Source organism: Mustela putorius, unplaced genomic scaffold (genome assembly GCF_011764305.1).
Source record: "Mustela putorius furo isolate JIRA1106 unplaced genomic scaffold, ASM1176430v1.1 tig00000585_pilon_pilon_pilon, whole genome shotgun sequence".
NCBI lineage: Eukaryota > Metazoa > Chordata > Mammalia > Carnivora > Mustelidae > Mustela > Mustela putorius.
Window position 1 is genome coordinate 5,689,618 of NW_025421424.1, and position 27,507 is coordinate 5,717,124.

At 49.1% G+C, this 27,507-nt stretch overlaps 1 protein-coding gene across 1 annotated transcript; it reads right to left on the reverse strand.

Annotated features, from left to right (window-relative positions):
• Nucleotides 1-27,507, reverse strand: MAB21L3 (mab-21 like 3). The gene is made up of 7 exons (XM_004771081.3): nucleotides 26,526-27,507; nucleotides 25,682-25,927; nucleotides 16,709-16,849; nucleotides 13,704-13,995; nucleotides 10,526-10,704; nucleotides 9,852-10,046; nucleotides 1-4,513 (listed from the first exon to the last, which is right to left on the reverse strand). Exons 2-7 carry the CDS (start codon nucleotides 25,727-25,729, stop codon nucleotides 4,280-4,282), a joined length of 1,089 nt encoding a protein of 362 aa, XP_004771138.1. The 5' UTR covers nucleotides 25,730-25,927; nucleotides 26,526-27,507; the 3' UTR covers nucleotides 1-4,279.

The following is a 27,507-nucleotide window of genomic DNA, read 5'->3' on the forward strand; positions in this document are numbered from 1 at the left end:
TGTGATATATATACATCTTTGTACTTGAGCATATATATGTATATACACATCTTTGAACTTGAGAGTTCACTCTTATGTATATACCCTTACATAAGTAAGTGCATTAGTCAGATACACACAAGAATGTGCAAAAAAAGGTTCAAAACACTAAAACTAGAAACCACCCAGATGCCCAGTTACAGTAATGTAAATATGTACAGTGGCATAAGCTCACTGTGGGACATTCCACAGCAGTGAAAAGAAACACACCACTGCCACCTGCACCCACATGGGACAATCTCAGAAGCACATCGTGTCCAAAAGCCGGTCACCAATCACGAAGACTTTGTACAACAGGATTCCATTTACAAAAAGTTCAAAACATGGGCGCAACTAAAAAGACATTCGGATGCACGCAGGTCCTGTTCTGCTGATTCCAAAATACACTTTTCACATTCCTAGCTCCCTAAAAGGGGGGAGGATGCATCTTACAAGCAGTGGTGTCTTGTGATGACATTTAGCAGCACTTTTTCTTTCTTAGACACGAAACAAAGATGTGCCTCACAATTGTGGGGGGGCTTAGGTTCAATGAAATACAATAGGTAGTTGAACTATAAAGCAAAGCAGCAGAATGACGAACATAAAATCTGGGAGGGAGGGGGCTAGGGGACGGAACAGCACCTAGAATTCTAAAGTACTGGCCAAATGCTATTTTTCAGCTAGATGGTGAATATATTGGTGTCTGTTTTATTGTTCTTCAAATATTTTCAACTCTCACATGTGTATCTTTCACTAAAAAAAGGTGTGTGGGGACAAGGAAGCGGGGCCATGTGGCCAACAGCTCAGCAAGCTGGACAGTGAAGGGGGGAGAGAAGGGGCGACACTTGCAAGAGGAAATGGAGGACACGACAGGCACCGAATGGAAAGCCCGAGACACTGGGCGACATGGCTGCAACGCATGAGAAGCTGAGAGATCCTTCTTCTGGTAAGCAAGAGGGACAAAGGACAAGATCGGTTTGTGGAATTCATGGTGGAATTCTGCCCATGTTTTCCTTTGATGGTTTCTAATCTGTTCATGAAGAATTTACACATGGGATGGGGGTTGTCACCAGGACTGGCTGAGAGGCAATGGCCAGGATGAGTTGGTGTCTAAAATGAGAAGCATGTATGCCACGGTTACTACGTGCCAGGTTACGAAGTGAGGAGCTTCTGGCATCCATTCTTCTGCTTATTCCCCTCCTCAGAGCCCTGAGGTAGCTCCTCTCTCCTCAGGCCCAGATTTGTTGCCCAGGGTTACCATCCCCAAATACCACAGACCGCATGGCTTACACAACAGAACGTTATTTCCTCATGGTTCTGGAGAATGGAAACCCAAGATGAGGGTGTTGGCAGTACTGGCTTCTCCTGAGGCCTCACTCCTCAGCTGGCCGGAGGGCCCTTCCTCCCTGCACCCCTGCCCCCAGGTGCCTCCACCCCTTCTCCACAAGAATGTCAGTCCTGGTGCATTGGGGCCCACCCTCACGGCCTCATTCTAATCTAGTCACCTCTTTAAAGGCCCCATCTCCAAACAGAGTCAGATTCTGAGGTGCTGGCAGTAAGGGCCTCCATGTACAAATTTTGGCAGGAGGAGGGGGAACACAATTCAGCCTCTAACCACACGCATGAAGAAATGGATACGTAGAGAGGGGTGAACAACTTGCCAAGGGCACACAGTTGTGTCAGAGCTGAGATGCAAAGGCAAGCAGGTCAACGACAGGGGCTGACTCCCAACCCGTCCACCTGTGCCCAGATGGGACATGAAAATAAAAGGCCTTCTGGAGAATTTAAAAAATAAATAAATAAACAAACACTGCCTAGAACAGAGGAGTTAATATCAGACTTTCCAGAGCCAGACACTCTGTCCCTGCAAACAGAGTGGAAGGACTCCTCTCTCGTGGGCTCCATTTTAAAGTCTGAGCTTTAAGCACCAAGCCTGTAATTGCTAGCCAATGTGGCCCGTCATTGAGCATCAACTGAAACCCTTCTCCCAAAAGCCAAATTTAAGTTTATGGGCTGAGGAGGGCGCCACCTACTGGGCCCTGAGGGGTATGGGTGGGAAAGTGGCTCTTTCTGTAGGCAGTCCTCTATTGCCCTCTGCTGCCCAGCGGAGGAACACCCAGGAATCCACAGATTCCAGGAATCCCGCTTCCTTCAAAGACCACTGGTGGATAGGGAAAGGTAGGGGCAAGAATCTACCAGAATCTGGTCTGTGGAGGATGCCAGTTCCCTTCCTCTCCATAGACATGCACATATTTCCAATAAATGGTCCAGCCAACTTTCACTTCTTGGCATTTGCGACTATACAGCTATTTTCTAAACTTGCATAGGGCGCCTAGGGAGCTCCCTCCGTTAATAGTATTATTCATTTCAGCTCGGGTCAAGATCTCAGGGTGATGAGACCAAGCCCCATGTTGGGCTCTGGGCTGGGAATGGAGTCTGCTTAAGAATCTCTCCCCCTCTCCCTCTGTCCCATTTCCTCTAAAAACAACAGTAACAAAAGAACCTTGCTTCCGTTGTTTTCATCATTAAAAAAATTAACTGCTACCTTCTCAAAAATGACGTTTCCCAAGGCCCCAGAATATGAGACTTTGAATGCATATACTGATAACATTGGTTTGCTCATTGTTTGATGTTTTCAAAAATTATAAACTTATTGTACATTTGAAAGGATTTTTTTTTCAACATTTAAAAACCATGATTTCCTATGTCCCCAGCATATGGTTACAGTACTTTTGTTAAAAAAAAAAATTAATTTCAAAAGGTCAGTAGTTCATACTTTTTAGAAATTTCAGCGTTCCATACTTGCGAAACATTGTTCTAAGGGATAAAGGACTCCCTTGAGCTGAGAAGCATAACTAAATGTGGGGAGAAAGCAATGACCTGCTCAAGCCCCCAGAGTTCCTGCCCATGTGCTGCACTGGAAGCATGGCCCAGTGGACGACAGTGAGATTCAAAATGGGGGGCTTACTGTCCTTTGGTGCTTCAACTCTCATGTGGGCCCCTTTATGCAGTCCCCAGAATGGGCATTTCAAATTCAAGTGAAAAACAAATAAACAAAATGCAAATCAGATTAGGATACTCTACTGCTCTGGGAGAGGCCAAACGTCAGGACTTGAATAACAGATTCCAGACCAGCTTTGCAATGTCACGTGATCTTATTCCAGCCCCGCCCAGCCTGCCCTTGCCACGCTTCCCTTCCCCTTTCGCTGTTTGCATTTTCATCCTTCCAGAGCTTTCTGCGGCTCTAAATCAATATTCTGTTTGTTTCCTTCAGGGCAACTTGCTACAATTTGTAATAACTGTGTCTGTGTATCTGTCCTTCACTTCTTGTCTCCCTTAGGCGCTGAGCTCCGACAGGTCCGACCTTCGACCGTTTCATTCTTGGTGATACTCCCGGTGCCTGATGAGCACGTATTTATGGTGCAGTGAAGGAAATGAGCAAAGGCAGGTGCGGAGAGGTGACACCAAATCCTTCCACGTAGGTCATTGTTCTGAGTGCATTCCCAAAACACCTGGCTTGGGGCGCAAGACAACGGGAGCCCCTGGCAAACAGAGCTGCACTTTCATCTTTGACCCACACTACTCGTCAAAACCACCTTCTCCCTACTTGCAGGACAGCCCGGAGGCAGACAGAACCACAGGCCCCGAAACACAGTTCAGGAGAACAGGAGGGCAGCGGGCGCACCAAGCCATCAGACGCAGTCATTCAATGAGCGGTGTTGGGACCCATCCAGCCGGAGGCAAACACGGGCTACCAACCAAAGAGTAACACTTTGTGTTGCTCCAGTGTCTTTCTCCTAAGGCGACCCCAGCACGGTCTCCCAGGCTCACAGCCCTGCTCTGACAAAGGCATTTTCACAGCTGCATTTTACAAATGGAACAAGAAGAACCATGGCCAGTGGGCTGGAGACCCACTCCTGGGCCACAGGCTGATGCCTGGCCTTCCAACCGGTCCTGTCACCATTCTCTTCCGTAGACAACCGGAGCCCAAGCAAGGCAGAATCCATTCAGCGCAGTCTGTCATCAGCTCAGAATCAGCAGCTCGGGGAAGCCTGCGGACAGCTGTCCCCAAGGGAGGTAGCTAGTGAGGGCCAAAATCCTGGCTCCACGGAGGCCTGGGTCAGCCATCTTGGGGTACAGTGCTCCCCTCTTTGGTGCTCCTGGATCCTTGTACTCTCCTATGCTGTAGGGTGCCTCTGTCCACGGAGAACGAGGTCAAGCCAGGATCAAGTGTCCAAGGGCCTCCCAGGCAGGGGCAGCTTCAGGGTGGGCTGATCTGGGGGTTCTTCAGAAAGAGGGCCAGCCTCTGGGCGACAGCGTCCAGGTCGCCTGAGTTGGCAGACCGGAGGAGGTTGCTCTTTCGCACGAAATAGTGCTTCAGAAAGTGCTGGCTTACACACTTGTGCAGCTTCCTCACCAGGCGCAGAAAGGCTTTGCTGAAGACCCGCCAGTCCTTCTGGCGTGGGTACTTCTCACAAGTCCAAAAGAGCACTGTCTGGGGAAGGAAGAGGTGCTGTCAGACATGGGTCCGGGCCACAGAGGAGGGTATCCTCAGGAATGTGACCCTGCTCACATGGCCTTGGAAGAAGGGAGAAGGGGGGTCTCACCCAGGGCAAGGAGGCTCCGCCGGGATTTCACAGCCCCCCACCTCAGGTGTGCTCTCGGCCTCATCTGGCCAGTCTCCTGTGCCTGTCATTGTTTCTCTCACCACTGACATTTCCGGTGACCAGCACTCTCGTTAAACCTGCGATCCCCCCCACCCTGGGCAGATGGCTTTGCCTCCTACTTTACAGGGAAAATGGAAACCCTCAGGCTAGCAAACCAGACAGTTCTAGCCATCTCTGCCTTCAGCACCCTCTTCCTCTCTTCTCTGATTGACCGTCCCACCTAGCCGGGTGAACCCCAGGCAGGGCTTGGGGCCCCTCCTTCCAGAAGCTGTGACCGACTTCCCTCTTTCTCATGGGCTCTCAAAACTATCAATTGCACTCCTGGGTATTTACCCCAAAGATACAGATGTCGTGAAAAGAAGGGCCATCTGTACCCCAATGTTCATAGCAGCAATGGCCACGGTCGCCAAACTGTGGAAAGAACCAAGATGCCCTTCAACGGATGAATGGATAAGGAAGATGTGGTCCATATACACTATGGAGTATTATGCCTCCATCAGAAAGGACGAATACCCAACTTTTGTAGCAACATGGACGGGACTGGAAGAGATTATGCTGAGTGAAATAAGTCAAGCAGAGAGAGTCAGTTATCATATGGTTTCACTTATTTGTGGAACATAACAAATAGCATGGAGGACATGGGGAGTTAGAGAGGAGAAGGGAGTTGGGGGAAATTGCAAGGGGAGGTGAACCATGAGAGACTATGGACTCTGAAAAACAATCTGAGGGGTCTGAAGTGGCGGGGGGGGTTGGGAGGTTGGGGTACCAGGTGGTGGGTATTATAGAGTACATGGATTGCATGGAGCACTGGGTGTGGTGAAAAAATAATGAATACTGTTTTTCTGAAAATAAATAAATTAATTTAATTTAAAAAAAAAAAAAAAACAAGGGGCGCCTGGGTGGTTCAGTGGGTTAAGCCTCTGCTTTCAGCTCAGGTCATGATCCCAGGGTCCTGGGATCGAGCCCCACATCCAGCTTCCTGCCCAGCGGGAAGCCTGCTTCTCCCTCTCCCACTCTCCCTCCTTGTGTTCCCTCTCTTGCTGTGTCTCTCTCTGTCAAATACATAAATAAAATCTTAAAAACAAAACAAAACAAAACTATTCTCAGCTCTCCTGTCCCGCCCCCTGTCCCAGGGTCCCAGCTCCCTCCTAACCTCTCATTCCTCTGCTCAAGTGCAGGCTTCTCGAAACAATCCGCTCAATTATCAGTCGTCATTTCCCTCCTCTTATTCCCATCTTAATCCACTGCCATACGGACTCTTCTGCCATCTGGCCTGAGAAGCTGCTGTCTGTGAGGTCCAATGATCTCCATGCTGCTAAGTCCAACAGGTCTTGCCCCGCCCTGGCCCTACCTGACCTTTCAGCGGAATCGGATTCTCCCACTCACAGCCTCCTTCAAATCCTTCTTCACTGGCTTCCGAGCCACGTGCTCCCTGGATTTCTCCAGGCGCCACAGCTATGCCTTGGCATGTTAGCCCCTTGACTGCCTCAGTCTGGAGTTTTGGAGGCTTGATTCCACACCCTCTTTCTCTTGTTCTCTCTTGCTTCCTTCCTCAGTGGCCTGAATCCCCACCAAACACACGGAAGTCACTCTTTCTCCAAGCCCTACTTCTCCTCTGACCTCTTCCTCCCTTGTTATCTCTTGGAAATCTGAAGGTTATCTCCATCAGCCTGTCCCAACTGAACTCATGGCTTTCCCACGTCTCCAGGGCTGCTGTCTAGCCAGTCACGCAAAACACAAGCCGGGGGTCACCCTCCCTCACCAGCATCACCAAGCCCCCCAGTCCTCCGAAGTGGTTCTTCCATCTCCCCCCGTTATGCTCGTCTCCACGGCCGTCCTCCTCTTCCGCCTCCCCCGAGCCTCTGTCCCCATTCTTGTCCCCATCCTGTCACCACCCATGCTGCAGCCAACATGATCTTTTTGAAATAGAAATCCATGATTCTTCTGGTCTGAAAGACTTGCAAGCCTTCTCCTGGCTGGTTAATGAAAAACCACAATTCTTCGGAGGGTTTTGGCTCACAAGGGTGGGGCCCTGCCTTCCTTTCCAGCCTCGGCTGGCCCTCGGCCCCCCTCATGCTCTCCTTCCAGCCCCACTGGCCTCACATCGCTCTCTGCTACCCCGGAGGGACTTCCTGCACATCTGACTTCTTCTGCTTGGAACACACTTCCTTCCCCAATTCGTCCAGGACACTCGTCCATCAGATCAAATGCCCCTACGAGACCATTCGACACTCTCTTCACCACGTACTTCTCAGAATGCCCATGACGGCAGTTGCCATCATCTCTGTTATTTATGTATGCGATCCCCTAGAAGGCTGTAAGCTCTGTGCACAAAGAGGCCAATCAATACCTATTTCATGGCTCTGATGTCACACAGCCCCAGCAGAGGAGCTAGCCCATGGGAGGCAGTCAAAAATGTTTATTGACTAAGGGAAATAATTCATTAATATTATGATCTGGATATTGAACATTTTTTAAAAAGAGCCTCTATGAGAAAGGAAAACAACAGTTGCAACTTCACAGCAAGATCCTGAGTATGTGTGTATTTTTAAAGATTTTATTTATTGGACAGAGAGAGAGAGATCACAAGTAGGCAGAGAGAGAGGAGGAAGCAGGCTCAACGCTGAGCAGAGAGCCCGAGGTGGGGCTTGATCCCAGAACCCTGGGATCATGACCTGAGCCGAAGACAGAGGCTTTAACACTGAGCCACCCAGGCGCCCCCGAGTGTGTTTTGATTTAAATCACATTGTGCAATGTGAATGAGCTGGCGATAAAGTCATGCTATCAAGATAACCTAGAGACCCCTGCTTTAATCCCTCTCGTGGTTAAGCTTTTATCTGCCTAAGCAAACCCAAAGTGGTTAAGCTTCTTAGCATCAAACCCCTGTGCCTTTGAGTGGGGTTTTAGGAAGAAGCAAGCCAATGAAGGATGAGCTCTTCTTCATACCAAGTTGCTTTGGGGGAGAGCTGCTTTGGGGAGGAGGCAAGAACCTCCTTAGACCATGTCAGACTGAGGGTGATGCCGACTCATACTCCCTTCCTGAGGCTGTTTTTCAACCCAGCTCTTCTACTTTTCCCAGACTGCAGTCTTGGCAAGGATCCTGCCCACTCAAGCCATCATCCAGGATGGTGTCTAACAGCACACGGTCACCAGCCACATCCATCCTTATGTCTAAAGGTGAGGACATCCTGGACCGAGGATGGAACACTAGAAGAACAGGCAGCTAGTACTACTTCTGTCTGTCCTGCCATTCTCCATGAGTACCCCCGCCTTCAACTGACCCTTCTTGAGAATGCACGATTCTGCACTCTATCACTGAGTTAGGGAGAACTGAAACAAAGCACATTTAAGAAGTTGCCCTAAAACCCTCTAGTGATGGAGAAGCCACTGGAATCAAAGTATATCCTTGTGTGTAGTACAGTGTTGACAGCAGTCAAGGGATGGGAGGCCCACTGTGGCCCTATTCACTCTTGTCTAAAATGTTCATGTCACTTAATATGTTACCATCCATCTTAACTGTGAGGCAGTGAAGTCAGTGGTTAAGATCTTGAGGTTCCAGATAAGATAGAATGTGGCTTGCTTCTCAGCTCTGACCCTTCCTAGTGTGGCTTGTAGGAAGGCAAGCAAGCAAGAAGCCAAACCTGCCGAATGAACTTGACCATCCTCCGCAAGCACATGCCCTCAAGAACAGGTGGGTGTTTTTAGGGGAATGTGTGTGGGCACATACCGAGAATGTTGAAACTCCAGAGAAAGGCCCCGGGGTGTGCAAATGATATTTTAACTAATTCTTGGGGAGGTCAAAGAGGACAGGATATTAGGAAAGAGGAGAAAGAAAAGCAGAGACTACTGCCTTCATGGGGGAAAAAAGCTGAATATGATGTGAAAGCACTCATTCATTTGCTCAACAAATATTTATTGAGCAACTACTATGTACGCAGCATTGGGAGAGATACTAAAGGTGCAGTAGTAGTTGCTCTTCAAGAGCTTACACTGGAGCTGGAGGAGTTATCCAGGGTCAGAAGATGGTGGTCCCCTGAACAAGAGGGGGCACAAGCGGGAAGGCACCGCACAGGCAGCCTGTGCTCGCCTGTGCAAAAGGTCAGAGAGAAGCTCCCGGACACACACTAGCTAGGCTTAGGCTGTGCTGTCTCTAAGTCCACCTGCCACCCCCCAACCTCAGAGTGCCACACAGCATGTTCCATGAATGGCCTGTTCACCATGTACCGTTGGGAATTTGCAAAAGAGGAGTTCAGGGTGTGATGGAGTGCCCCCCTCCCCAGGGATACCCTGTGATGTCCCAACCCGGGCCAGGGGTCTGCTGCTCTGGGTCTGTTTTCCCCGGTGCTCCCCATGTTGTGTGATGCCACGTGCACCTGGGGGACCACCTGACGGCCTGTCTCCCCCATTGGACTGTTGACTCCAAGGAAGCAGGAACCACTTTCTGTGTTTGCTCACCTGGGACCTCCACGAGAGCGCACAGAACAGGTGTCTGGCCCACAGTAACCCCAATAAACATTTGCTGAACGAGTGATTAAAGGCAGTCATGAATGTGTATGACTGGGTTTGGGGAAGGAGGCAAGTGCTGCAGAGGAAGGGGAAATCCCTGCTTGAGGATCTGGAACCCAGAAGTTCAGGTCCGCAGCCATGACCCCATGGCAATCACCACTTCCTGGTGTCCCCCCACCCCCATGTGGCCGTGGCCTCACGAGGCTGAAGTGGAGACCCAGGGAGTCTTAAAGCCCCGAGTCAAGCCATTTGCAAGCTGTTCCCAGACTGTTGGCTTCTCAGGGGCAGGGGCCATACCATGTAAACAGCGCTGAACCTCAGCATGTTTTCTGGCACACAGTGGGCACTCGTGTTGGTTTGGCGACGGAAGTAAGTGGAGGGGAGAGACAGAGAAGAAAAAGAGGAGCCGACCAAAAGGAAGGAAAGAGAGCAAGAGGGCCAAGGAAAAGAGGAGGCCATTCGGCTTGGGCAGGGCTGTGGTGGGCACAGATGGCCCGGGGGTCGCGGTCTCACCAGGCAACAGTACATGCGATGGCCAATCGGGACACCAGCGCCCCCTCTCGAATCTGACGCATACACACCCCCCCAGCGGGAGTGGCTCTGGCCCGCGCGTGGGGCCCCCGGAGAGGATGCACCCACACCTGGGGTGTGCCCACTCACCTGCAAATGGTGGGATGTGATGACCGGCCTCCTTCCTGGACACCAGACGTCCTCCTTCATCTGCCTCAGGGCCCGGAGACACTTCCTGCGGCAGCCCCCGTCCTCGTCCAGCTGCTCCAGCAGCACCTGCTCGGCCTGCAGGAAACTCAGCTGCCAGTGATAATGGGAACAGGCCAACAAGGCAAACCCAAAGGACTGGGAAAAGAGAAAAACACCAGGAAAATGAGGAGGGGGAGGAGGCTTGCCATCTCTGAAGCTATCCACTACTCTGGGGCGGGGTGGCGGGGGGAACCTGCCACTAAGCAGGCAGAACCTCCCACTTGGGGACGTGGAGGCAGGCTCAGGGCAAACCACTTCCTTGTGCACAGGGAATGGGAGAGGCTGTGTCCACGTTCCCACAGGCACTGGTTCTCCAAGCCGAGCCTGCACCTGGAGAGCTTGTTAAGGCCCAGACGGCCCGGCCCTGCCCATGGATAGGAGCAGGGCTCAGGAATCTGCATTGCTAACAGGCTCTCAGGGGCCGCTGTGGACTGTCGGGCCCCCACCTGGAGCACCACTGCTCGAGGGAAAGCTCATTTTTCCCTTCCAGTGCTGGCTGGCAGTTAGTGATGCTGCGGATGGATAAGCTGTGAGTGCCTCTGCTTTGGGGAGCTGGGCCCTCCGCTCCCCAATACCTTGATGCACTCCACTCTCTGTCGGGAAGGCCAGCGCCTCAGACAGGGAGGCCACCGAGCTTTCGCAGACCAGGCAGTAGGGATCTCCACAGCAGGGACCAGCTCTAGCTCCACCTGCCCTGTGGCTGTTTCCACGGCAACCCAAACTGCAGAGTGGTGTGTTAGCATGCTGACCTTACCTGTTGGGAAATGACAAAGAGGCAATGAGAAGAGAAAGCCCGGCTCCCTGCAAACGTTCAAAGGAGGAACTGGGGAGCAGAGGCAGCGAGCAGCTCCCTGTGCCTGGGCAGCTGGGCACAGGTTGGTAGCACTCCAAAGCTGGGGTATTTATGGCTAAACCAGACAATTAAGTGAATATGGATAGAAACGTTGCTAGCAAATCTCGTGGTGGGTGACTGTTGCTTCTTCCTTTCTCCCCGCCCCCAAGGCTGTTACGGCTCCTTTTCTTTGAAAGTAGTAAGATTCTTTTCAGAAGGCTCAACTGAAGAAAAGAGACACAGAAGACAAAGGAAAGAAGGACTATTTGCTAGTAAAAATGAAATCCAGCCATTCTTGTATGTCCCCTCCATTGTGCCCAGATGTCCTGACCTTGTTGGGGACAGCATTCCACCCGACTCATCCATCTGCCCCTGGTGGGGTTCTGCTTAACCCGTTCGTTCCCTACCCGACTCCCAGTCTCTCAGACAGCATCGTTTCCACCATCCATCAAGCTAGTCTGGCCTCCAATACATTGGTCACCCCAAGCCCTTATAATTATAAAATGCTTCAAAGTGTGTCATCGCCATTGGTTGAAAGGATCGAAGGAGTAGGAAGAAGCTCCCACTACCTCTTCAAACCAGGCAATGAGAGGAAGAGAAAAACCAATGCATCTGGGAGCATTTTCCAGCTCCTGTACTAGAATTCATTGCTGATCTGTCCCCCCTTCTTTCAAAAGATGCACAGTATTTTTTTCGTTTGTCTTCACTAAAGATGAGGATAAGCTGTCTCGGTCAGGATCTATTATTTTTCTCCTGTTTGCTCAGAGAATAAAATGGAAGCTCACTCATTAATCGTGCTACGCTATTCAAAAGGAAAACACTCTTCTCCTTGGGCTGGCATGTGATGAAGAGGTTATTGTCTGCATCTCATCAGAGCTGCCCAGACAGGAACAGGACGACGTCTGGCACCCTGGCATTATTTACTGAAAGCATCTCATCAACCTGGCCCATTTGCAAGGTCTCATTTGCACTTTTACTATTACCACTGTTTCAAAGTGAAGAGGTCAGCACATGCTGGAACCAGCCTGCCCCGTCCACACCTCACTTCTGCCCTGGCTCTGCTTGCGTGGTGCGTGACCTCCTGCATGTCAGCTCATCTCTCTAAACCTCAGTGTTCTCGTCTGTAAAACAGGCAGAAAAATAACTCTGACTCTCCAGGGTTGCTATGCCATGACCAAAGCATCCTATACATGGTAAGAATCCATTCAACATGGGTTAATTCCATCACAGAAACTTTCAGATCAGTTCCGTCCAGACAAGTAAAAGCACATTGAAATCCTTTTCTTTCTACACATGTGGAATTGCGTCCTGTTTAGCACTTTGGTTTTCCCTTCATTATCCAGCATATGGATCTTTCACAACTCAGTGTGTACAACATGTACCCCATTCTTAAAGGCAGGACAGTGGACGAAAGGCAGAGATAGTACAATTTATTTTGTCCATCTCCCTTTGTTTCTGACATTATTTCTAGTTCCTTTCTATTACAGAGCCTATGGAAGTAGACACCCTTGTGTCTGTTTCCTTCTCATCTGTAGGAATCTATTTCTAGAACTGGAATTGTTGAACTGTCAAGTCAAGCACATTATAAAAATAAAAACAGACTCATCACCCTTAAGAAGTAGGCACCGATTTACACTTCCAAGAACAATGCATGGAAAGGCCTTTTGTACCACAGTCACCCTTGCTCTGAGCATGATCCCACATTTCACCTCTGTCCATTTAATGCACACTGCTTGAAACATACATTAGGTGGAGCCTTTTTCCCTGTTTTGTTTGTCTGTTTCTTTGTTTAAGATTTTATTGAGAGAGCGAGAGAGAGAGAAAAGTATGAGTTGGGGACAGAGGTGGAGGGAGAGGGAGAAACAGAGTCCCTGCGGAGCAGAGAGCCCGATGCAGGGCTTGATCCCAGGACCCCGAGATCATGACCTGAGCCAATAGCAGATGCTTAACTGACTGAGCCCCCCAGGTGCCCCCTTTTCCCACTTTTTTATTAACTACTACTTGTTTATATTCTTTTTCTGTGAGTCTTTTTTTGGGGGGGGGGTCATGATTTCTATTGCTCTACTTGTATGTTTTCTTATTGGTTTACAAATACTCTTTTATAACTAAGGAAATTCACCACTTTTCCCAGTGTGAAATACACTTTTTTTATTCTGTGGGAACAAAATGTGTGTGTGTGCATGTGTGCACACATGCCCACATGGTAGCATACAGTTTAAGATCTGCGGACTGTCAAATTTAATCAGTTCTTCACGGCCTCTCATTTTTGTGTTTTGACACAAGTCAGTGGTTTCTGAATGTGGCATCTTAAGACACTGGGGGACTGCAGTCAGTTGTAGGGTGAGATAGAAGTGTGCTAGAAACAATGATCTGTGGCTTGCAATTTGCTTTTTATAAAGCATACCCAAGGTTTTAAATTCACATCCAGGGAAGGGTGTGCAAGCCAAAGGTCATTGTATGTCTGCCGGGGCAGTGATCCACGGAAATCCCAGCATCCGACTCTTGGGTGTCAAAGCAGAAAAAAGAGCTAATTCACATTTCGGGGAGTGAACAGATGTAAGGAGCACATGGTTATTGTCTCCGTTTAGGGCACGAGTTTCAGGTAACACTTAAGCACAGGTTTTTTGTTTTTTAATTTTTTTAAAGATTTTGTTTATTTTATAGTGAGAGCGAGAGTGTGAGACAGCATGAGTGTGAGGGGCAGAGAGAGATGGAGAGAGAGAGACTCCCAAGCAGACTCCATGCTGAGTGTGGAGCCTGATGCAGGGCACAATTCCAGGACTCCGGGACTGTGACCCGAGCTAAAACCAAGAGTCAGACGCTCAACGGACTGTGTCACCCAGGCGTCCCTAAGCAGAGGTTTTATAAAGCTAAAAGGAAATGCCAGAAACTGCCCTTTGTCCTGTTCTTGATCAGCTCACCTGAAAGATGACAGGTTCCAATCGCATTTTCTACCAGCTTCCGGAACACCTGGAGGACCTTGGCGGGCACAATATCGCCCTCAATGTTCACATCCGCCTCATGCCACTGCCACAGGCTCTTCATAAACTGCTCCACCTCTAGCCACTGCTGCAGGCCCTCTGGGTCCTGCAAGGGGCAGGACAGCCTCGTGCCCTGCAGCGTGTAGTAACGCCAGCGTTGCTCCCTGGCCTCCCTGTACCCGGCCAGGCCCTTCACTGGGATGGTGACCAGGAACTGGCTGGGGGCCAAAACCTGGGGTCAAGAAAAGAGACAGGAGTGTGAGTTCACGGACTTCAGCGGTAACAGCAATCTCCGGGGCACCAACCTGTCGAACTGGGGAGCTCAACGAACCACTCAACGCTTGGCAATGTGCTGAGACAGACAGAGGGCTGCACCTGCCCACTGCAGGAGGGTTCCATCTTTGTCCTGCCACTAACCACGGTATCAGGCAGATGAGTTAATTCACCGAGTCCTTGGTGTAAGGAATCTGCAAGGAAAAGAGTGCCCCTGACCTGGAACTCTAAGAAGTACCCAAGGGGGAGAAGAGAAAGCAGGGAAAGGAAACAGTATACACTGAGCTCTGCACATACTAAGCACTGCAAGCCCAGGCATTAGACGAGGTGATCTTCCCAGTTCCACGATGAGGTGGGCTTTGTTAACATTTCCCAGATGAGGAATTTAAGGCTCAGAGAGGCTCTGACATCTCCCTGGGGACACACAGCCAGTTAAGTGGGAGAGCCAGAATGTAAGCATAAGCCCTCTGACGGCTTGTTCAGGGCTTGTCATCTATGTTGGGCTGGCTCTCAGTCAGGGAGGAATGACCTGGGCTGGCTTAAAGGTCTGGTAATGGGAAGGGTTGGAAGGAAGCAAAAGGATTCTGCAAAACGTCTCCCTATCTTTTTGCCCGTACTGATGGCCCATGGCCAGTATTAATGATTGGTCCTTACAAAACCACAGGTGAATGCAAGGCAATTTCTGAGACCATGTGAGCTATTGAGATGATTCTAAGTTTCATAAAACTTAGAATAAAGCAAACAATCAGAATCTACCTATTCCATTTCTACAGGTATCAGTGAAGTAGAGGTCGGGGTCAAAGTGGTCAGGCCCAACAGTCCAAAGGGTCAAACAGATTGCCCAGAAGTGTGGTACCCCCAGAAGGAGCCTGACCTCTGGCCACAACACGTGGCAGCCTACTCCACACCGCACCTCTTCCCATCAGTCAGCTGTGCACTTCAAGGGCCTCCTCCTTCTTGTAGAAAGTTCTGACCATAGTATTTGGTTAATCTTTGCTCAGGGCCCTGTCATCGGCCAGTTCATGGGTGAACACCAAACTCTGCCTCGTTCTCAGACAACAACAGTGTGATGCTTTAGATAACGGATCCATGTGACTTCTGGTGCCCACAGAAAGGTGATGGGATTTCAAAAGGGAACACATCGAAACTCTGGCATACTTTGAACCCCCCTTCACGGGAATTCGAGAACACCACTATTGTGTTAATAGTCACATAAATGATGCTTAATTAATACTCGCCACATTTGTTCCAAGATAAAATAAAATCAATTTCATATGCTCCACTCCAACTATTTTTGAAATTTAATATGCAGGACACGATGTATATAAATGCAAGATCCATTTTAACCTATGAATTCTAAGTGAGACCACAGAAGGAAATTTCCTCCGATATAATTCTAGGGAAAGTGTTGTTGTGGGGTGCCTGGGTGGCTCGGTTGGTTGAGCATCTGCCTTCAGCTCAGGTCATGATCCCCGGGGTCCTGGGGTCAAGTCCTGCATCAGGCTCCCTGCTCAGCAAATCCCCCTGTTCATACACTCTCTCTCAAATAAATAAAATAAAATCTTAAAAAAAAAAAAAGTGGTGTTGTGTTTCTACTCCTAGTCACTGGTCTCTAATGATCTACTGCAGGTTGGAAGGGCGACAGAAGTGGGCAAATGATGTTATGTTGGGATCCAATCTAGTATTAGAATTTTTATCCTGGGGTAAATTTCCCCAAATCTCTACTCTGTCCCCAAATACACAGGTCCCAGATCCTTGTGCCTGACAACCTTGGAATGTTCTGGACCCGCAAGGGTCTTCAGTTCAGGCCCTATTTCTTTTATTCATTCATTCATTCATTCATTCACTGAAGCTGAGTGTCTGCATGGGCCACACACCATGTTGGGTGTTAGTAATGGAGCGATCACTAAACATGATCTTTACGATCAAGGAGCTTATCGTCTTGTGTGAGAGATAGGGCATGAATACACATAATTTAATACACGCAAAAGGGGTTCTTAGGAGCCATAAAGAAAAACCAAGATAAAGCAGCACAGGGACTGAAAAGGACTCAGAAGCCCACTTCCCTCATCTCTGAAAGGCAATGAGCCATGTCTGTTCCTCGAGGCTGTTTGCAAGTGTGAGGGAGGCCATTTCTGAGAGAATGGTTCGGTGCTGCCGGAAGGCTGCCTTCACACATGGGCCCTGGTGGCTTAGAGTCCTGTCTGCAGCGGGGACAGAAGTTGTGAGGCCACCCCTGCAGTTTCTAAGGTCTGCCTCCTCCCCCACCTCTGCAACCCAGACTCTTAACTTTCAACCCTTTTCTCACAGGTGCCTCCAGTTCCTCTCCCCAGGCCCCCTCTATTGGGCAGGCACTGCCTACAAGGATGTGCGCTTAACTAAATTTCAGCTGTTACAGCCCAGTGTGTTTGGAGTCCGAAGCCCCGGGCTGAGTTCTGGCTGTAGTGCCTAACAGGACATCAGGCCATCTGACTTCTCAGAGCCTCAGAAGGGGGACTCACAAGACACAGCAACTCTGGAGTCTGTGTGTAAGTGGCAAATACTAAAAGGACCTGCAGAACACAAAGGATCACTGGTACCCTCAGCTGGGTGACACCTGCTGCACCGAGACCTGCCCACCCGTGCACCTGACTCCCTGGGTGGTGCTTAGAGAGTAAGTGAGACCTGCTTACCTTGATGTTCCCATTATACGTGTCAGAGTAAGGGACAGCCTGGAATCGAAGGTCTTGGTGGCTGATTTCGGCGGTCAGGTGGTGGACGACCCTCTGCACCTCCTCCACAATCTGGGAGACCTGCTGGCGCCTCTCATGCACCTGGATGGGAAGGGATGAGCACAGCAGTCGCTCCGGGGGCAGGGCCCGGACACTGGCATGAGGATGTGACATACAGGCCCAGCGGTGGGCGACCATAGCAGCACAGGCAAGCAAACCTACGCGCCCAAGAACCCCAGGGGACATGCACCTAGGCGTGGTGGCACTTGCTGATGCTCAGTGCTCTCCTCTGAAATAGAAGCAGTCATCAGCATTGACCAAGTGCCTGTGTGCAGTGGGTGCTGGGGCACAGCAGTGAACGAGAGAAGAGCAAAGAAGACAGACAAGTCCTCATACATACAGGATATATGTACATATGTGTATATATACACACGCATACACACACACATACGTAGTATCTAATATTGGGAATGATAAATCCCATGAGGCAAATAAAATAGGATAAGGGACTAGAGAGTAAAAGGGCTGCTCATTTAGATCAGGTGGCCACAGAAGGCTTCTCTGAGGAGGCGCCGGCGGATCCCCTAAGCAGGAGCGTGCCTGGAAGGCTCAAGGGCCGGCAAGGGGGCCCCTGTGGTTGGAGCCTGGAAAAGGGAAAGGAGCGTGACAGGAGATGAATGCGAAAAGGCTGGCGTGGCCAGCCCATCCTGCGGGGCTTTGTGTGCCGTGCTGAGGCTCTACCATGGGGGTAAGAGTGGTTGCTGTCCAGGCTGGTGAAATGAAAGGTTCAATGTGTGTAATCACAGCACAGACGCTTTCTAGCCTTCTGTTGTCCATAAATGGTGACTCTCTTGGCCCTGGTACTCTTGCTACCAGACCTGCCAGAAAAGGCACACATTTATATTCCCTCAGATTCACACTGCAAGTTCCCAAGAACAGGAATTACCATCAGAAAGTTGAGTACTCATGCTACAAACCCTCACAGGTACTCAAGGTCTAGGGAAATAGGTGCTTGTGGGGAATACACGGCACTTTTAGTAAACTCCAGGGAATTAGGAAGATCCAAATGAAGAAGAAATGGGAAGAGCCCATTTGTGTTTTCTGGAATGGAGGGGGGGGGTTCCATTCTGTTGCTCGTGCTGGTGCCCTGACGTGGTGGTGGTGGGGGGGGAAGAGGCGGCTGACCGGGGCCAGGAACTGACAGGAAGCAGTATCTGATATATCTAAATGCAATGTCATGGCTGTTTCTATGTATTCTCCAGTCATTTAAGACACCCATTAATTAGTCAAGGAAAATGTCTAAGTCTAGGAGATTTCTAGCTATTTTTCTAAATGAACTCATCAGCTGGTCCAGTCATCTGAGACCTCATACCTCTCACCAATAAACCCAACAACCATATATGGACACAGTACACAAAAGTGCTCATGTACACATGCTCTATGTCACGTGTATAAAGTGTGTCACATATATAAATTAGTTCATTAATAAACATTTATTTAGCACCTCTGTGTGCCAGGCACTCTGTGACATTCAGGGGCACAACAAAGAGTGACACAGAAATTGCCATGGTCTGCAGTAGTGGGTAAGACAGGTATCGGGTCTGAATAAGCATGGGGCCCACGATAGGGAATTACCAGAAGGGTACTCCTGGGTTCAACAGGGCAGGTGGCTTCATCTGAAGCCCAAGACCTGCTTTAAAGATTCCTATCCCCACACAGGGGACCATCTTTGAAAAACTAGTACTTTCCAGATGCCTAGGAGTAACAAGAAACATAAGACAAGGCTCCTGATCTTAAGGAGCTTAAATCTCCCTGGAAATACATGATATACATAAAATAGTCTTTTCAAAACCCCATATTTTGACCTAAGGGTCAAAGGTCTTGACCTTGCCTGACCTTAGGGATGATGATCATATCTATGTGTTTTTTTAAAAAATATCTTATTTATTTATTCGACAGACAGAGATCACAAGTAGGCTGAGAGGCAGGCAGAGAGAGAGGAGGAAACAGGCTCCCCTCTGAGCGAAGAGCCTGATGTGGGACTCGATCCCAGGACCCCGAGACCATGACCCGAGCCAGAGGCAGAGGCTTTAACCCACTGAGCCACCCAGGTGCCCCCATGCAGATTTTTAATACCATCTTTTTGCCATCAGCACCCACCACTGCTCTTATATGTCTACCCACTACATTCATCACAGGGTGGGGGGCACCTTTCTTAAGCATTTGTAAACTATCAAGATCCTGCATCTTCTAGAGTGTCCAATGGAAGAGGAAAGGCAGTCAGGGAGGGGGCAGATCCTTTGCCATGCCAAACATAAAGGGGAATGCTTTTAGTAGCCCATTTTAAAGGGTCCCCTGCAGGGCCAGACTCTTCTGTGTGTTGTGATTCAACTCCATTTGATCATAAAATGCCAGATGCTGTGTATATGTGCCTGTATGACAGAACAAGACAAGGAAACTGGAAATTAAAGTCACAGCCATCTGGTGCTGGGCAGAGGTTTATATGGGATGCTATGGGTATACAGAAAAGGGAAATTTCATCTAGTCTGGAAGCTAGGGGTCCTTCCTGGAGGCACAGCATGGGGGGGGGGGGTTATATCTTGAAAGATTAGTAAGAGTTAGCGAGAAAGAGAAGAGTGTGAGGGTTGTTCTAGAAAGAGCAAATGGCAGGCATCTAGTACGAGGAGCATAGGGGAGATAGCAATGGTTTCCATTTTGCCAGAGAAAAGAGTGCCTTGGAGGAGGATGGTGAAGTGGGAGAATAAGCAGCAAGAGGTCTTGAAAATCAAGGAAGAAGTTGTTCAAGAACAAAGTCAATAGTAAGTGGCCCGATGAATAGGGCCCCCAAAAATGTCCACAGTGTTTGGCAACTAGAACAGGATTGATGTGCCCAGGGAAGGGGCGGGCACTGAAGCCAGACTGCGGTGGCTAAAGGGTAAGTGGGAGGCGAGCAAGGGAACACAGAGGTCAGCAACTCCTCCAGGAAGTGGGGCCAGGGAAGGGGAAAAACCAAATAGGGACACCAACAGGTTTTTTCAAAATGACACACAGGTTTTAACATGTTTAAATGCTGAGAGAAAGGGGCCGGCAAGGAAGGAAGACTCAGCAGGGAGCAAAACCACTGAGTCAGGGTTTCCCAGCCAGAGCATCTTGCAAGTCCAGAAACCTGGTAAGCAATTCACCTTGGCACGTCACAAGGAAAGAGACAGGCATAAACACACATAAAAGGGTAGGCGTGCAGGAATCTGAGAGATTTCCTGTCTGAGGACTGTTTTCTTTACAGAGCAGGAGCCAAGGCAATGTGCTATGTGTGAGGTGGAGAGGGGAACACAGGGGACTGCAGACTGACAGACTTTGATGTGGAAATCACATCTCTGAGGAATGGGCGCTGTTCAGGCACCTATGTGAAGACTGCCAGGCACTCCCGACTCAGTTATGGGGGGGGGGGGTCCATGGGGCTATGGCATATCGGGGATTCAGCTGTGAGATGGTCTCCATGGCTCAGCCCTCCAAAGGTAACAACGGAGGTGCTAAGGCGAGGGCTTCATGGGCAAGATCTGGAAAAGGATAAAGGACCAAGGGAAGGTTTCTATGGTGGGCCACGTCTTCTAGCTGGGGAAAGAGAATGGACAAAGCCATTTAGTAGATGATGGAACACTGGACAAGTTCAGGGGCTCCAAGTCTGATCAAGAATAGCAGGAGAAAGTCATACAAGGCTAACTAGATAGAACCCCATAGTCAGAGTGGTTGGGAAATAGTCTTCCCAAATACCTAATTCCTTAGATTGTGTTGAGGACTAAGGCTCAGCCACAAATCCTCCAAGTCCACTGATGGGAGTTCATAGAACTCAAATGTCAGCAACACAGTGGTTAACTCTGTATGGGCAAGTATATTTTATTTCCCGAGTTGATAAACTAATGAAAGATTCATCACCATATCGACACTGTCAAATAATTTTTTTTTTTTTTTTTTTTTTTTTTTTTAGAGAGATTAAGCAGGAGAAGAGAGGCGGAGGGAGAGAACCTGAAGCAGGCTCTAAACTCAGCACAGGACCCAATGCAGGGCTTGATCTCAGGACCCTGAGATCATGACCTGAGCCAAAATCAAGAGTTAGATGCTTACCCCTCCGAGCCACCCAGGCACCCTGACACTGTCAAATAATTTTTAACTGATTTAAGCTTGAGAGACAAAGAGTGTGTGTGTGTGTGTGTGCGCGTGCACATACACACACAATGAGTGGTCTACTGGACAAAGTTCTCCACTGTGAATCTCTTCCTACAAATTCTGCCCTCACTGGATGGTAGAATTTTCTTACTGGGAAGAATGAGGCAGTTCACACACTCCCTGGAAGACACCTATATTCCCTCATTCATTATACATCTTTATGACCTGTTTTGATTTCTGAAAGTCAAAATCAGAGTAGGTTCTAGAGCCTAGAGCCACAAACTCTGGTTTTGATTTCCTTCTTCCATTACTGCTGCCGCCATTTTGACTTGGGATCTTAGAACTGGAAGAGACCTCAGAAATCACCTTGTCTGGTGTCAACATATAGGAGTCCACAGTGATGGGTGGCTCTCCTGATGTCACATTGGCAGTTGGCAGCAGGACTGGCCCTAAGCCCAGGGTCCCTCACTGCTCTTTCTGTCCCTCTGTGCCTTACCTCCGAGTGGACGGTCCCAGAGTCATACCTACCTTTAGCCTCTTCCTGAACCTAACCACGCCCTCCATTTGAACTGAAGTCAAGTCTCATGAAGTAACAGATCCAAAGTCTCCATTTCTTTGGGCATCACTGACTGTTCTGACACCCACAGGCACCCCAGGGCAGCACAGTAGGGTCCTGAGTGTGGGGCTCCACCAGGACTGGGGGGAAGAGCCCTGCTTCTGACAGGCCTCCCTCCCCCACTCTCCCACCCAGTGCTCAAGCCCCCCAAGTCAGGCAGCAGCCTGTTCCCTGCAGGAGGTGATGGGTCGCGACCCCTGCCCCAACCCGCTCCACTTCCTACCCTAGGTTCTGCACCTCTACGGACCACACCCTTCAGCAGCCCCAGAGGGACTTAGGCTGAAGGCTTCCCAGGCTCCATCCCACAGACCATTTGTCACTCTCTTGGTGTCACTCACAACCCAGACACCCCAGGCAGTTTCCCTGACTCCTCCGGAGCACAGCCTCATTAGGTGGAGCAAGAAGATTCCATTTCAGGGTGTGGAAAAGCAAGGAATGGGGCCCGAGGCGGCTCTACGGGGACTGATCTTGAGGGAAGAAGGACGTGCCACCACAGAGACCTGTCACCGGCCAGAGCCCAGAAGCCCTTTCAAGTGGGTCCAACTTCAGGGAGATACCAGGTGCAGCCTGGTATATATACCCATCACCAGACCCATTCCACAGCGCAGCTGGGAAACCCACGGTCATTTCAGAAGAAGGAATCAAGGCACGTGCAGTTCAAACATGATGTCAGTGCAGGCCTGAGTTTCACTCGCCTCCCCCAGGGATTAGTTCAGTGAAAAAAGGTGTGCTTTTCTTTTTAAAAGGCTGCATTTGTGGGTGGGACGGAGCATGAGCAGAAATGAAGTGGGTGACATTAGCCGGGCCCATGACGCAGACGCGGTTACCCTCTCTCAGCCTCCCCTCCATCCCAATGACCCCAGAAAGTTACACCACACCTGTTAGCCAGCAGATTCGGGAACTCGAATGAAGCAGAGTTTCCGTAAGAAGAGTCATGAGAGGCCCCCTTGAAGGATGCCCTGCGGTTTCTGTGTACCTGCCCCCACACACGTACACACCCCCAGCCCGGTGTCTGGCTCACTGTTGCCCCACACATCGTCTGCTACTATTAATAGCTCGAGTGTGGAACAATTTACTATTTCAAATATAAATGAGTGAGAATTCAAGGTTATTGCCTATCATAACAGCATTCTGACTCATTGCATTCCAACACGCTTTCTTGAGACAGGCAGAGGGGCAACACTAAGCAGCATGCCAGGAATGTCACACAGGTCTGGCTACGTGAGCATGTGGCCTGTGTCACTGTCACCCACTGTGAGTGCTCCTGGGGATAAAAGGCTGAGAACTTCCTGCCAGACATTTTAATTCTGGAGCTGCATTAAATCCAATAAACAGGATCTTTAAAGACAAAAACAAAAAAGCAGGACGAGCACCATCTCTGTCATCCTGGGTTAATGACAGAAAAGTCTAGCACATATACTAAAACTGGAAGAAAAGTCTGAAAGGATGAAGAAGGAAGGTGCTATCTCCGGATGAAATGAGGCCCTGAACCATCATATCCCCGTTTTCTCAGACCCATTCTTCCCCGAGCGACATGTAGGGGCCCTACAGGTTCCATACATTGTGCAAAAACCAGACCAACACCAGCACCACAGAGCAGGGACGGGAGGCCCTCCCGTGTATGAGACCCTCCCTGAGAGCTAGCTCCCTGGAGCTGCCCCATAATACTGGAAGGTGGCGACTAGGATTATCCCCATTTTACAGAGGACGAAATGCCAAGTTCAGAGTGTCTAGGAATTTGCGCTGGGTCCCGCCTGAGACAGTTTAATTCTCGGAACGGTGATCCACGCTGTGCACTGTCACACCTGGCAGACCACATTCGTAACCACTGCACTGCTCAGCCTCCCCAGGGACAAGCTGCAGGGCCTGAAACCCACACTGACTGCTTGAATGGAGCTCCCTCAGCCAGAAAGGCCTCTCCGTTACTCCTCCACTTAAAACCCAGTGCGTGCTCTCAGGCTTAGTCTCCACTCCTCTCGCTGGGCCACGCCTCCCCGCTGAGAGCCAACACTCCTTGGTTCTACTCCAGCACCCTGTAGAAATCTCGGTGTAGCCCTGTGGTCAGCCATGTACTGTACCAAGCACTTCCCTGTCTGCACAAGAACAGCCTCCTTTTACCCTTGGAGTTCTGTGCGAAATCTGCAGGCAGGAGAGGGCCATCCTTAAAGATATTCCAGACACACTTTACCTCTCAGTTCACATACCACATCCTGGACCTGGGTTTAGGGCACGGTGTTTTGCACACAGCAGGTGCTCAGTGTGTGTTTGTGGAGATACAGAGGGATTTAACAGAGAAAATATGGCTTTGGAGTAAAACAGAATTTTCTTACTGATACCTCAACACTCTCACTATCTAGCTGTGTCACCTTGGACAAGTTTTTGGAGGTATGTGCACGTGTCACCTAGTGGATGATAGGTCCAATGAGATACTGCCTGGGCCTCAACCTGCCAGCACCTTTTACACTATTCTTGTATTATCTTCACTGAATTCTAAAGCTATTCTGACCACATATGTGTGAAGATACTGTGTGAACATCAAGGGGAATGAAGATACCCGAGACACTACCGCCCCCTCCAGAAACTCATAAACAGTAAAAGGAGATAATATTTAAGTGTCCACCCAAGAGAGTAACAGGAAAGGTGTCAAGAGTCAATATACAACCGATTGCCAAATAAATATTGTCAGTAATAATTACGACGAGTTCACAGGGAAACCAAAACATTCTGTGCTAGGGTGTCAAGGAAATCTTTCAAGATAAGGCTGGCTCTGAGTGGAGTCTGAAGGATGAATATGAGCCAGAGAAATGGAAATGGAGGGGAGAGAGGATGTCTCCCCTGGCAAAGGAGAGAGGGGAAGCTCGGGCTTAGACCTTCTCAGGGCACAGTATCTGTGGACAGGATTAACAGACTGACCACCTTCGGGGACAGAAGGGGGATACACCTGAGAAGGAGCGCTGAGGGGGGCGCAGGAATGCCACAGCCCCCCGCCCCCCCAAGAAGCCTCAAGCACATGCTCTGTTGAACTGACACTCAGCCCCAGCCCACAGTTACTAGGCAAGAAACTGGGACCTGTGGTTGCCAGATAGCCTGATGTTTTCCTTTTTCTGGAGAAGATGGAAATCTCAGTTTCTATGCAAAATCCTGCTATTATGAAATGTTTGTAACAAATATGAAAAAAATTTAACAACACTCTGCGGGCCAAAGAAATCCTGTGCGCAGGCTGGAATCAATGTATAGAGCACTGTTGAGAATTTCTGCTATTGGAGATGCTGGGAAACAGCGTGGAAAGATACAGTGTTACTACTTGGATGCCAGGCTAAAAACACTTGGACTTTTTCCAGAAAACAGAGGACCATGGGAAAATGCCAGCACCCCTTCCACTTAAAAGAGTCCCCAAAGGGAAAACAATGGGAAGTTACTTTGTTGGGTGTAATTTTTATCATCCCACGTTTCTCCTATTCATCTAAGTAGTTTGCCTAAGAAATCAACTTTACTTATCACTGTGATAATGAACTCCGCTTTGTTTACTTGTGAAGGCATGTCTGTAATTTAGACCAGTCCCTAATCTTAGTTTAAATGCTTTAGCTTTAGTGGTGGCTCTGTGCCTTAAAAACTTCATCAGTAAATGGAAAGGCTGAATTAAGTCAGATAATATTTAAGGTGCCTTCCAGTTCTAACAGTCTAAGAGTCTAGAAGAATGTCAATTAACTCTTAAAGGGTCTGTACTAAAAATATGCTATACATTTTTAAATACAGCAGTTTTATAGTTTCTAAAAGGTGTTCTTAATTTCATTTACTCATTTTTAATGACCCTATTATTTCAATGACCCCTCAGAGAAGAAAGCTGAGGCTCAGGCTGGTTCGGGGCCTTGCTCATGACTCTGCCCAGTTCAGCTACAGAGCTGGAGTCCAACCCACGTTCTAACTTTCTGTTCCACACTCTGCACCCAATGGCTTCTGGCACTAGAACCTCAGAGAGAGGACGGAAATGATGTAAGCCCTAAACACTCTTATGGGTGATGGTCTTGGGTTCCTGAGGACCACTTCATGGATCTTTGAAAGCAGCCTGACTTCCCTTCTTAATTCAGGTTGGTGGGACAGAAGGGGTGGGGGTGGGGGCGGGGGGCATGGGAGAAACCCGCACCTGTCCTTACCTTAGCCAGGAGGCAGTCTTCCAAGTCTCCTGCAGTCGGGGATTTCATGGCTTCTTGTTCAGTCCTCAGTGGAGCAGCAACATCTTGGTTTTTCCGTTAGTGGAGGACAACACTTGCAGGTTGGTTTCCCAAGAATGTTAGTCTCAGTGCTAAGTTTCTTTGAGAAGGTGTACATGGACCAGAGGCTGGCCTTCCCAGGTCTTCCCTCCAGCTCTCACTTCCACACTGGGAGCATCTCTCTGTCATCTTTTGGGAATATATATATATATATATTTTTTAAAGAAAAGGAATTTAAAAAGAAGAGCTGATGAAATTGAAACTGAATTTGAGTCCAACCTAATTTGACTCGATTTAGCTCTACTGACGGATGCTTTGACCGAAGGGCAATTTCCCAAGTTGTATTTCCCACTCAAATACTTAAAAGCTTCATTCAAGATAAAGCTCTGTAGTTGGCTTCTTCCCCGCCTTTTAAGGTTCTTGTCCCAACACGAGATGCACCTTGAAGCCCAGTATCTTATAACTCCTTGTTCTTATGCTGTTGACAGTAAATATTCCTTGCTCTCCAATCCAGAAAATCCCCCAGACTGATTTACCTTCTTTACAATAAACAAATAGGGAACTGCCAAACTACCAGCCAGGCACTCGCCATTGGCCTACAAACAAGTGATTAGGTCTCATCAATCAGATCCAGGCACAATAATTTGCAGGAGGAAAACACACACACACACAGACACAGACACACACACACACACACACACGCATACACACGCACACAGGCACACAGGCACAGATAGAGAGAGGCACACACACCCAGGAACAGCAGGACAGGAATCCTTCAGCTCACCTGCTGACCTTTAAATATAATCTCCCTCTTCCCACTTGAAAGCTGGCAGTAAAAATAAAGTCAGTGTAAACAGGCCCCTTGAGAGTCAAGGAAACACTCTTGTCTGCTTTTGCCAGCAAAACCATGTTGGAAAACAGCTCAGGCAGTAAGTTCCCAGTCTGACTGGCTGGGGCCAGTTTTATTAAAGAAAAAAAAAAAAAAATTTCACAATGGCCTGATCTCCCTGAAGCTGGTAAACATCGGAGAATGCTGTCGGATGATCTAAAGAAATTGCGGCACTTCCGGGAGCCCTGCTCACTTCTAAGCACTGTTCCGAGCAAAGGTCTTTTCCAAACCCACCTCTGAGAGCTCAGCCTAGGTGCCTCAGACACTTCGCTTTTGGTAGCCACTATATTTGCATATCTCCACGCTGTGCCCCGGGTTGAAAGCCACACCAGAGCTCCCTGCTCCACCCACCTCATTAATCCCAGCCTTCACACCTGCTGCTATAGATCCCTTCTGTGACATACTGCAGTCAGTTGAAATCGTCTATGTAAATATTGTGAAGCTCCCCTCCTCAAAACTGCCTTGATTTTCCATCTCCTTCTCTTTGTAACCCAGTCTCCTTCATTTGATAGCAGATGCTCCCGAATATTTCAGAATCTTCCTCTCTAGGCTTATCACTGGTCAGTCATTCCAAACTCCGGTTTTTCACAAACGGAACACAGAGCCTGCCTCTTGGAATTTCCTGCAATCCAGAATCCTCTCTCCACCTCATTTTCAGCTTCACCAAAGTCCTGCTGGTCGTCCCCTCCACCCCCACCCCGCGCTCTGGGGTTTTGTCCTTTACTGCCGCTTCACTGTAATCATTAACTCGAGATTCCCGGTCCTCTGGGGGGGCTTTCCTACAGCTCTCAGCTTCCCCCCAGACACCTGTCATCAGATACACAAACTTGCATCATTCTGTGCCTGGGGCCCTCCCTCCTCCATGGCCCCAGCCCTG

Coding starts and splice junctions, on each gene's coding strand:
- MAB21L3 (XM_004771081.3), bottom strand. CDS start 25,729: ATGAAATCCCCGACTGCAGGAGACTTGGAAGACTGCCTCCTGGCTAAG. Junction 13,996..16,708: donor CGTATAATGGGAACATCAAG/GTAAGCAGGTCT, acceptor TCTTGACCCCAG/GTTTTGGCCCCCAGCCAGTT. Junction 10,705..13,703: donor TGGAACCTGTCATCTTTCAG/GTGAGCTGATCA, acceptor ATTTCCCAACAG/GTAAGGTCAGCATGCTAACA.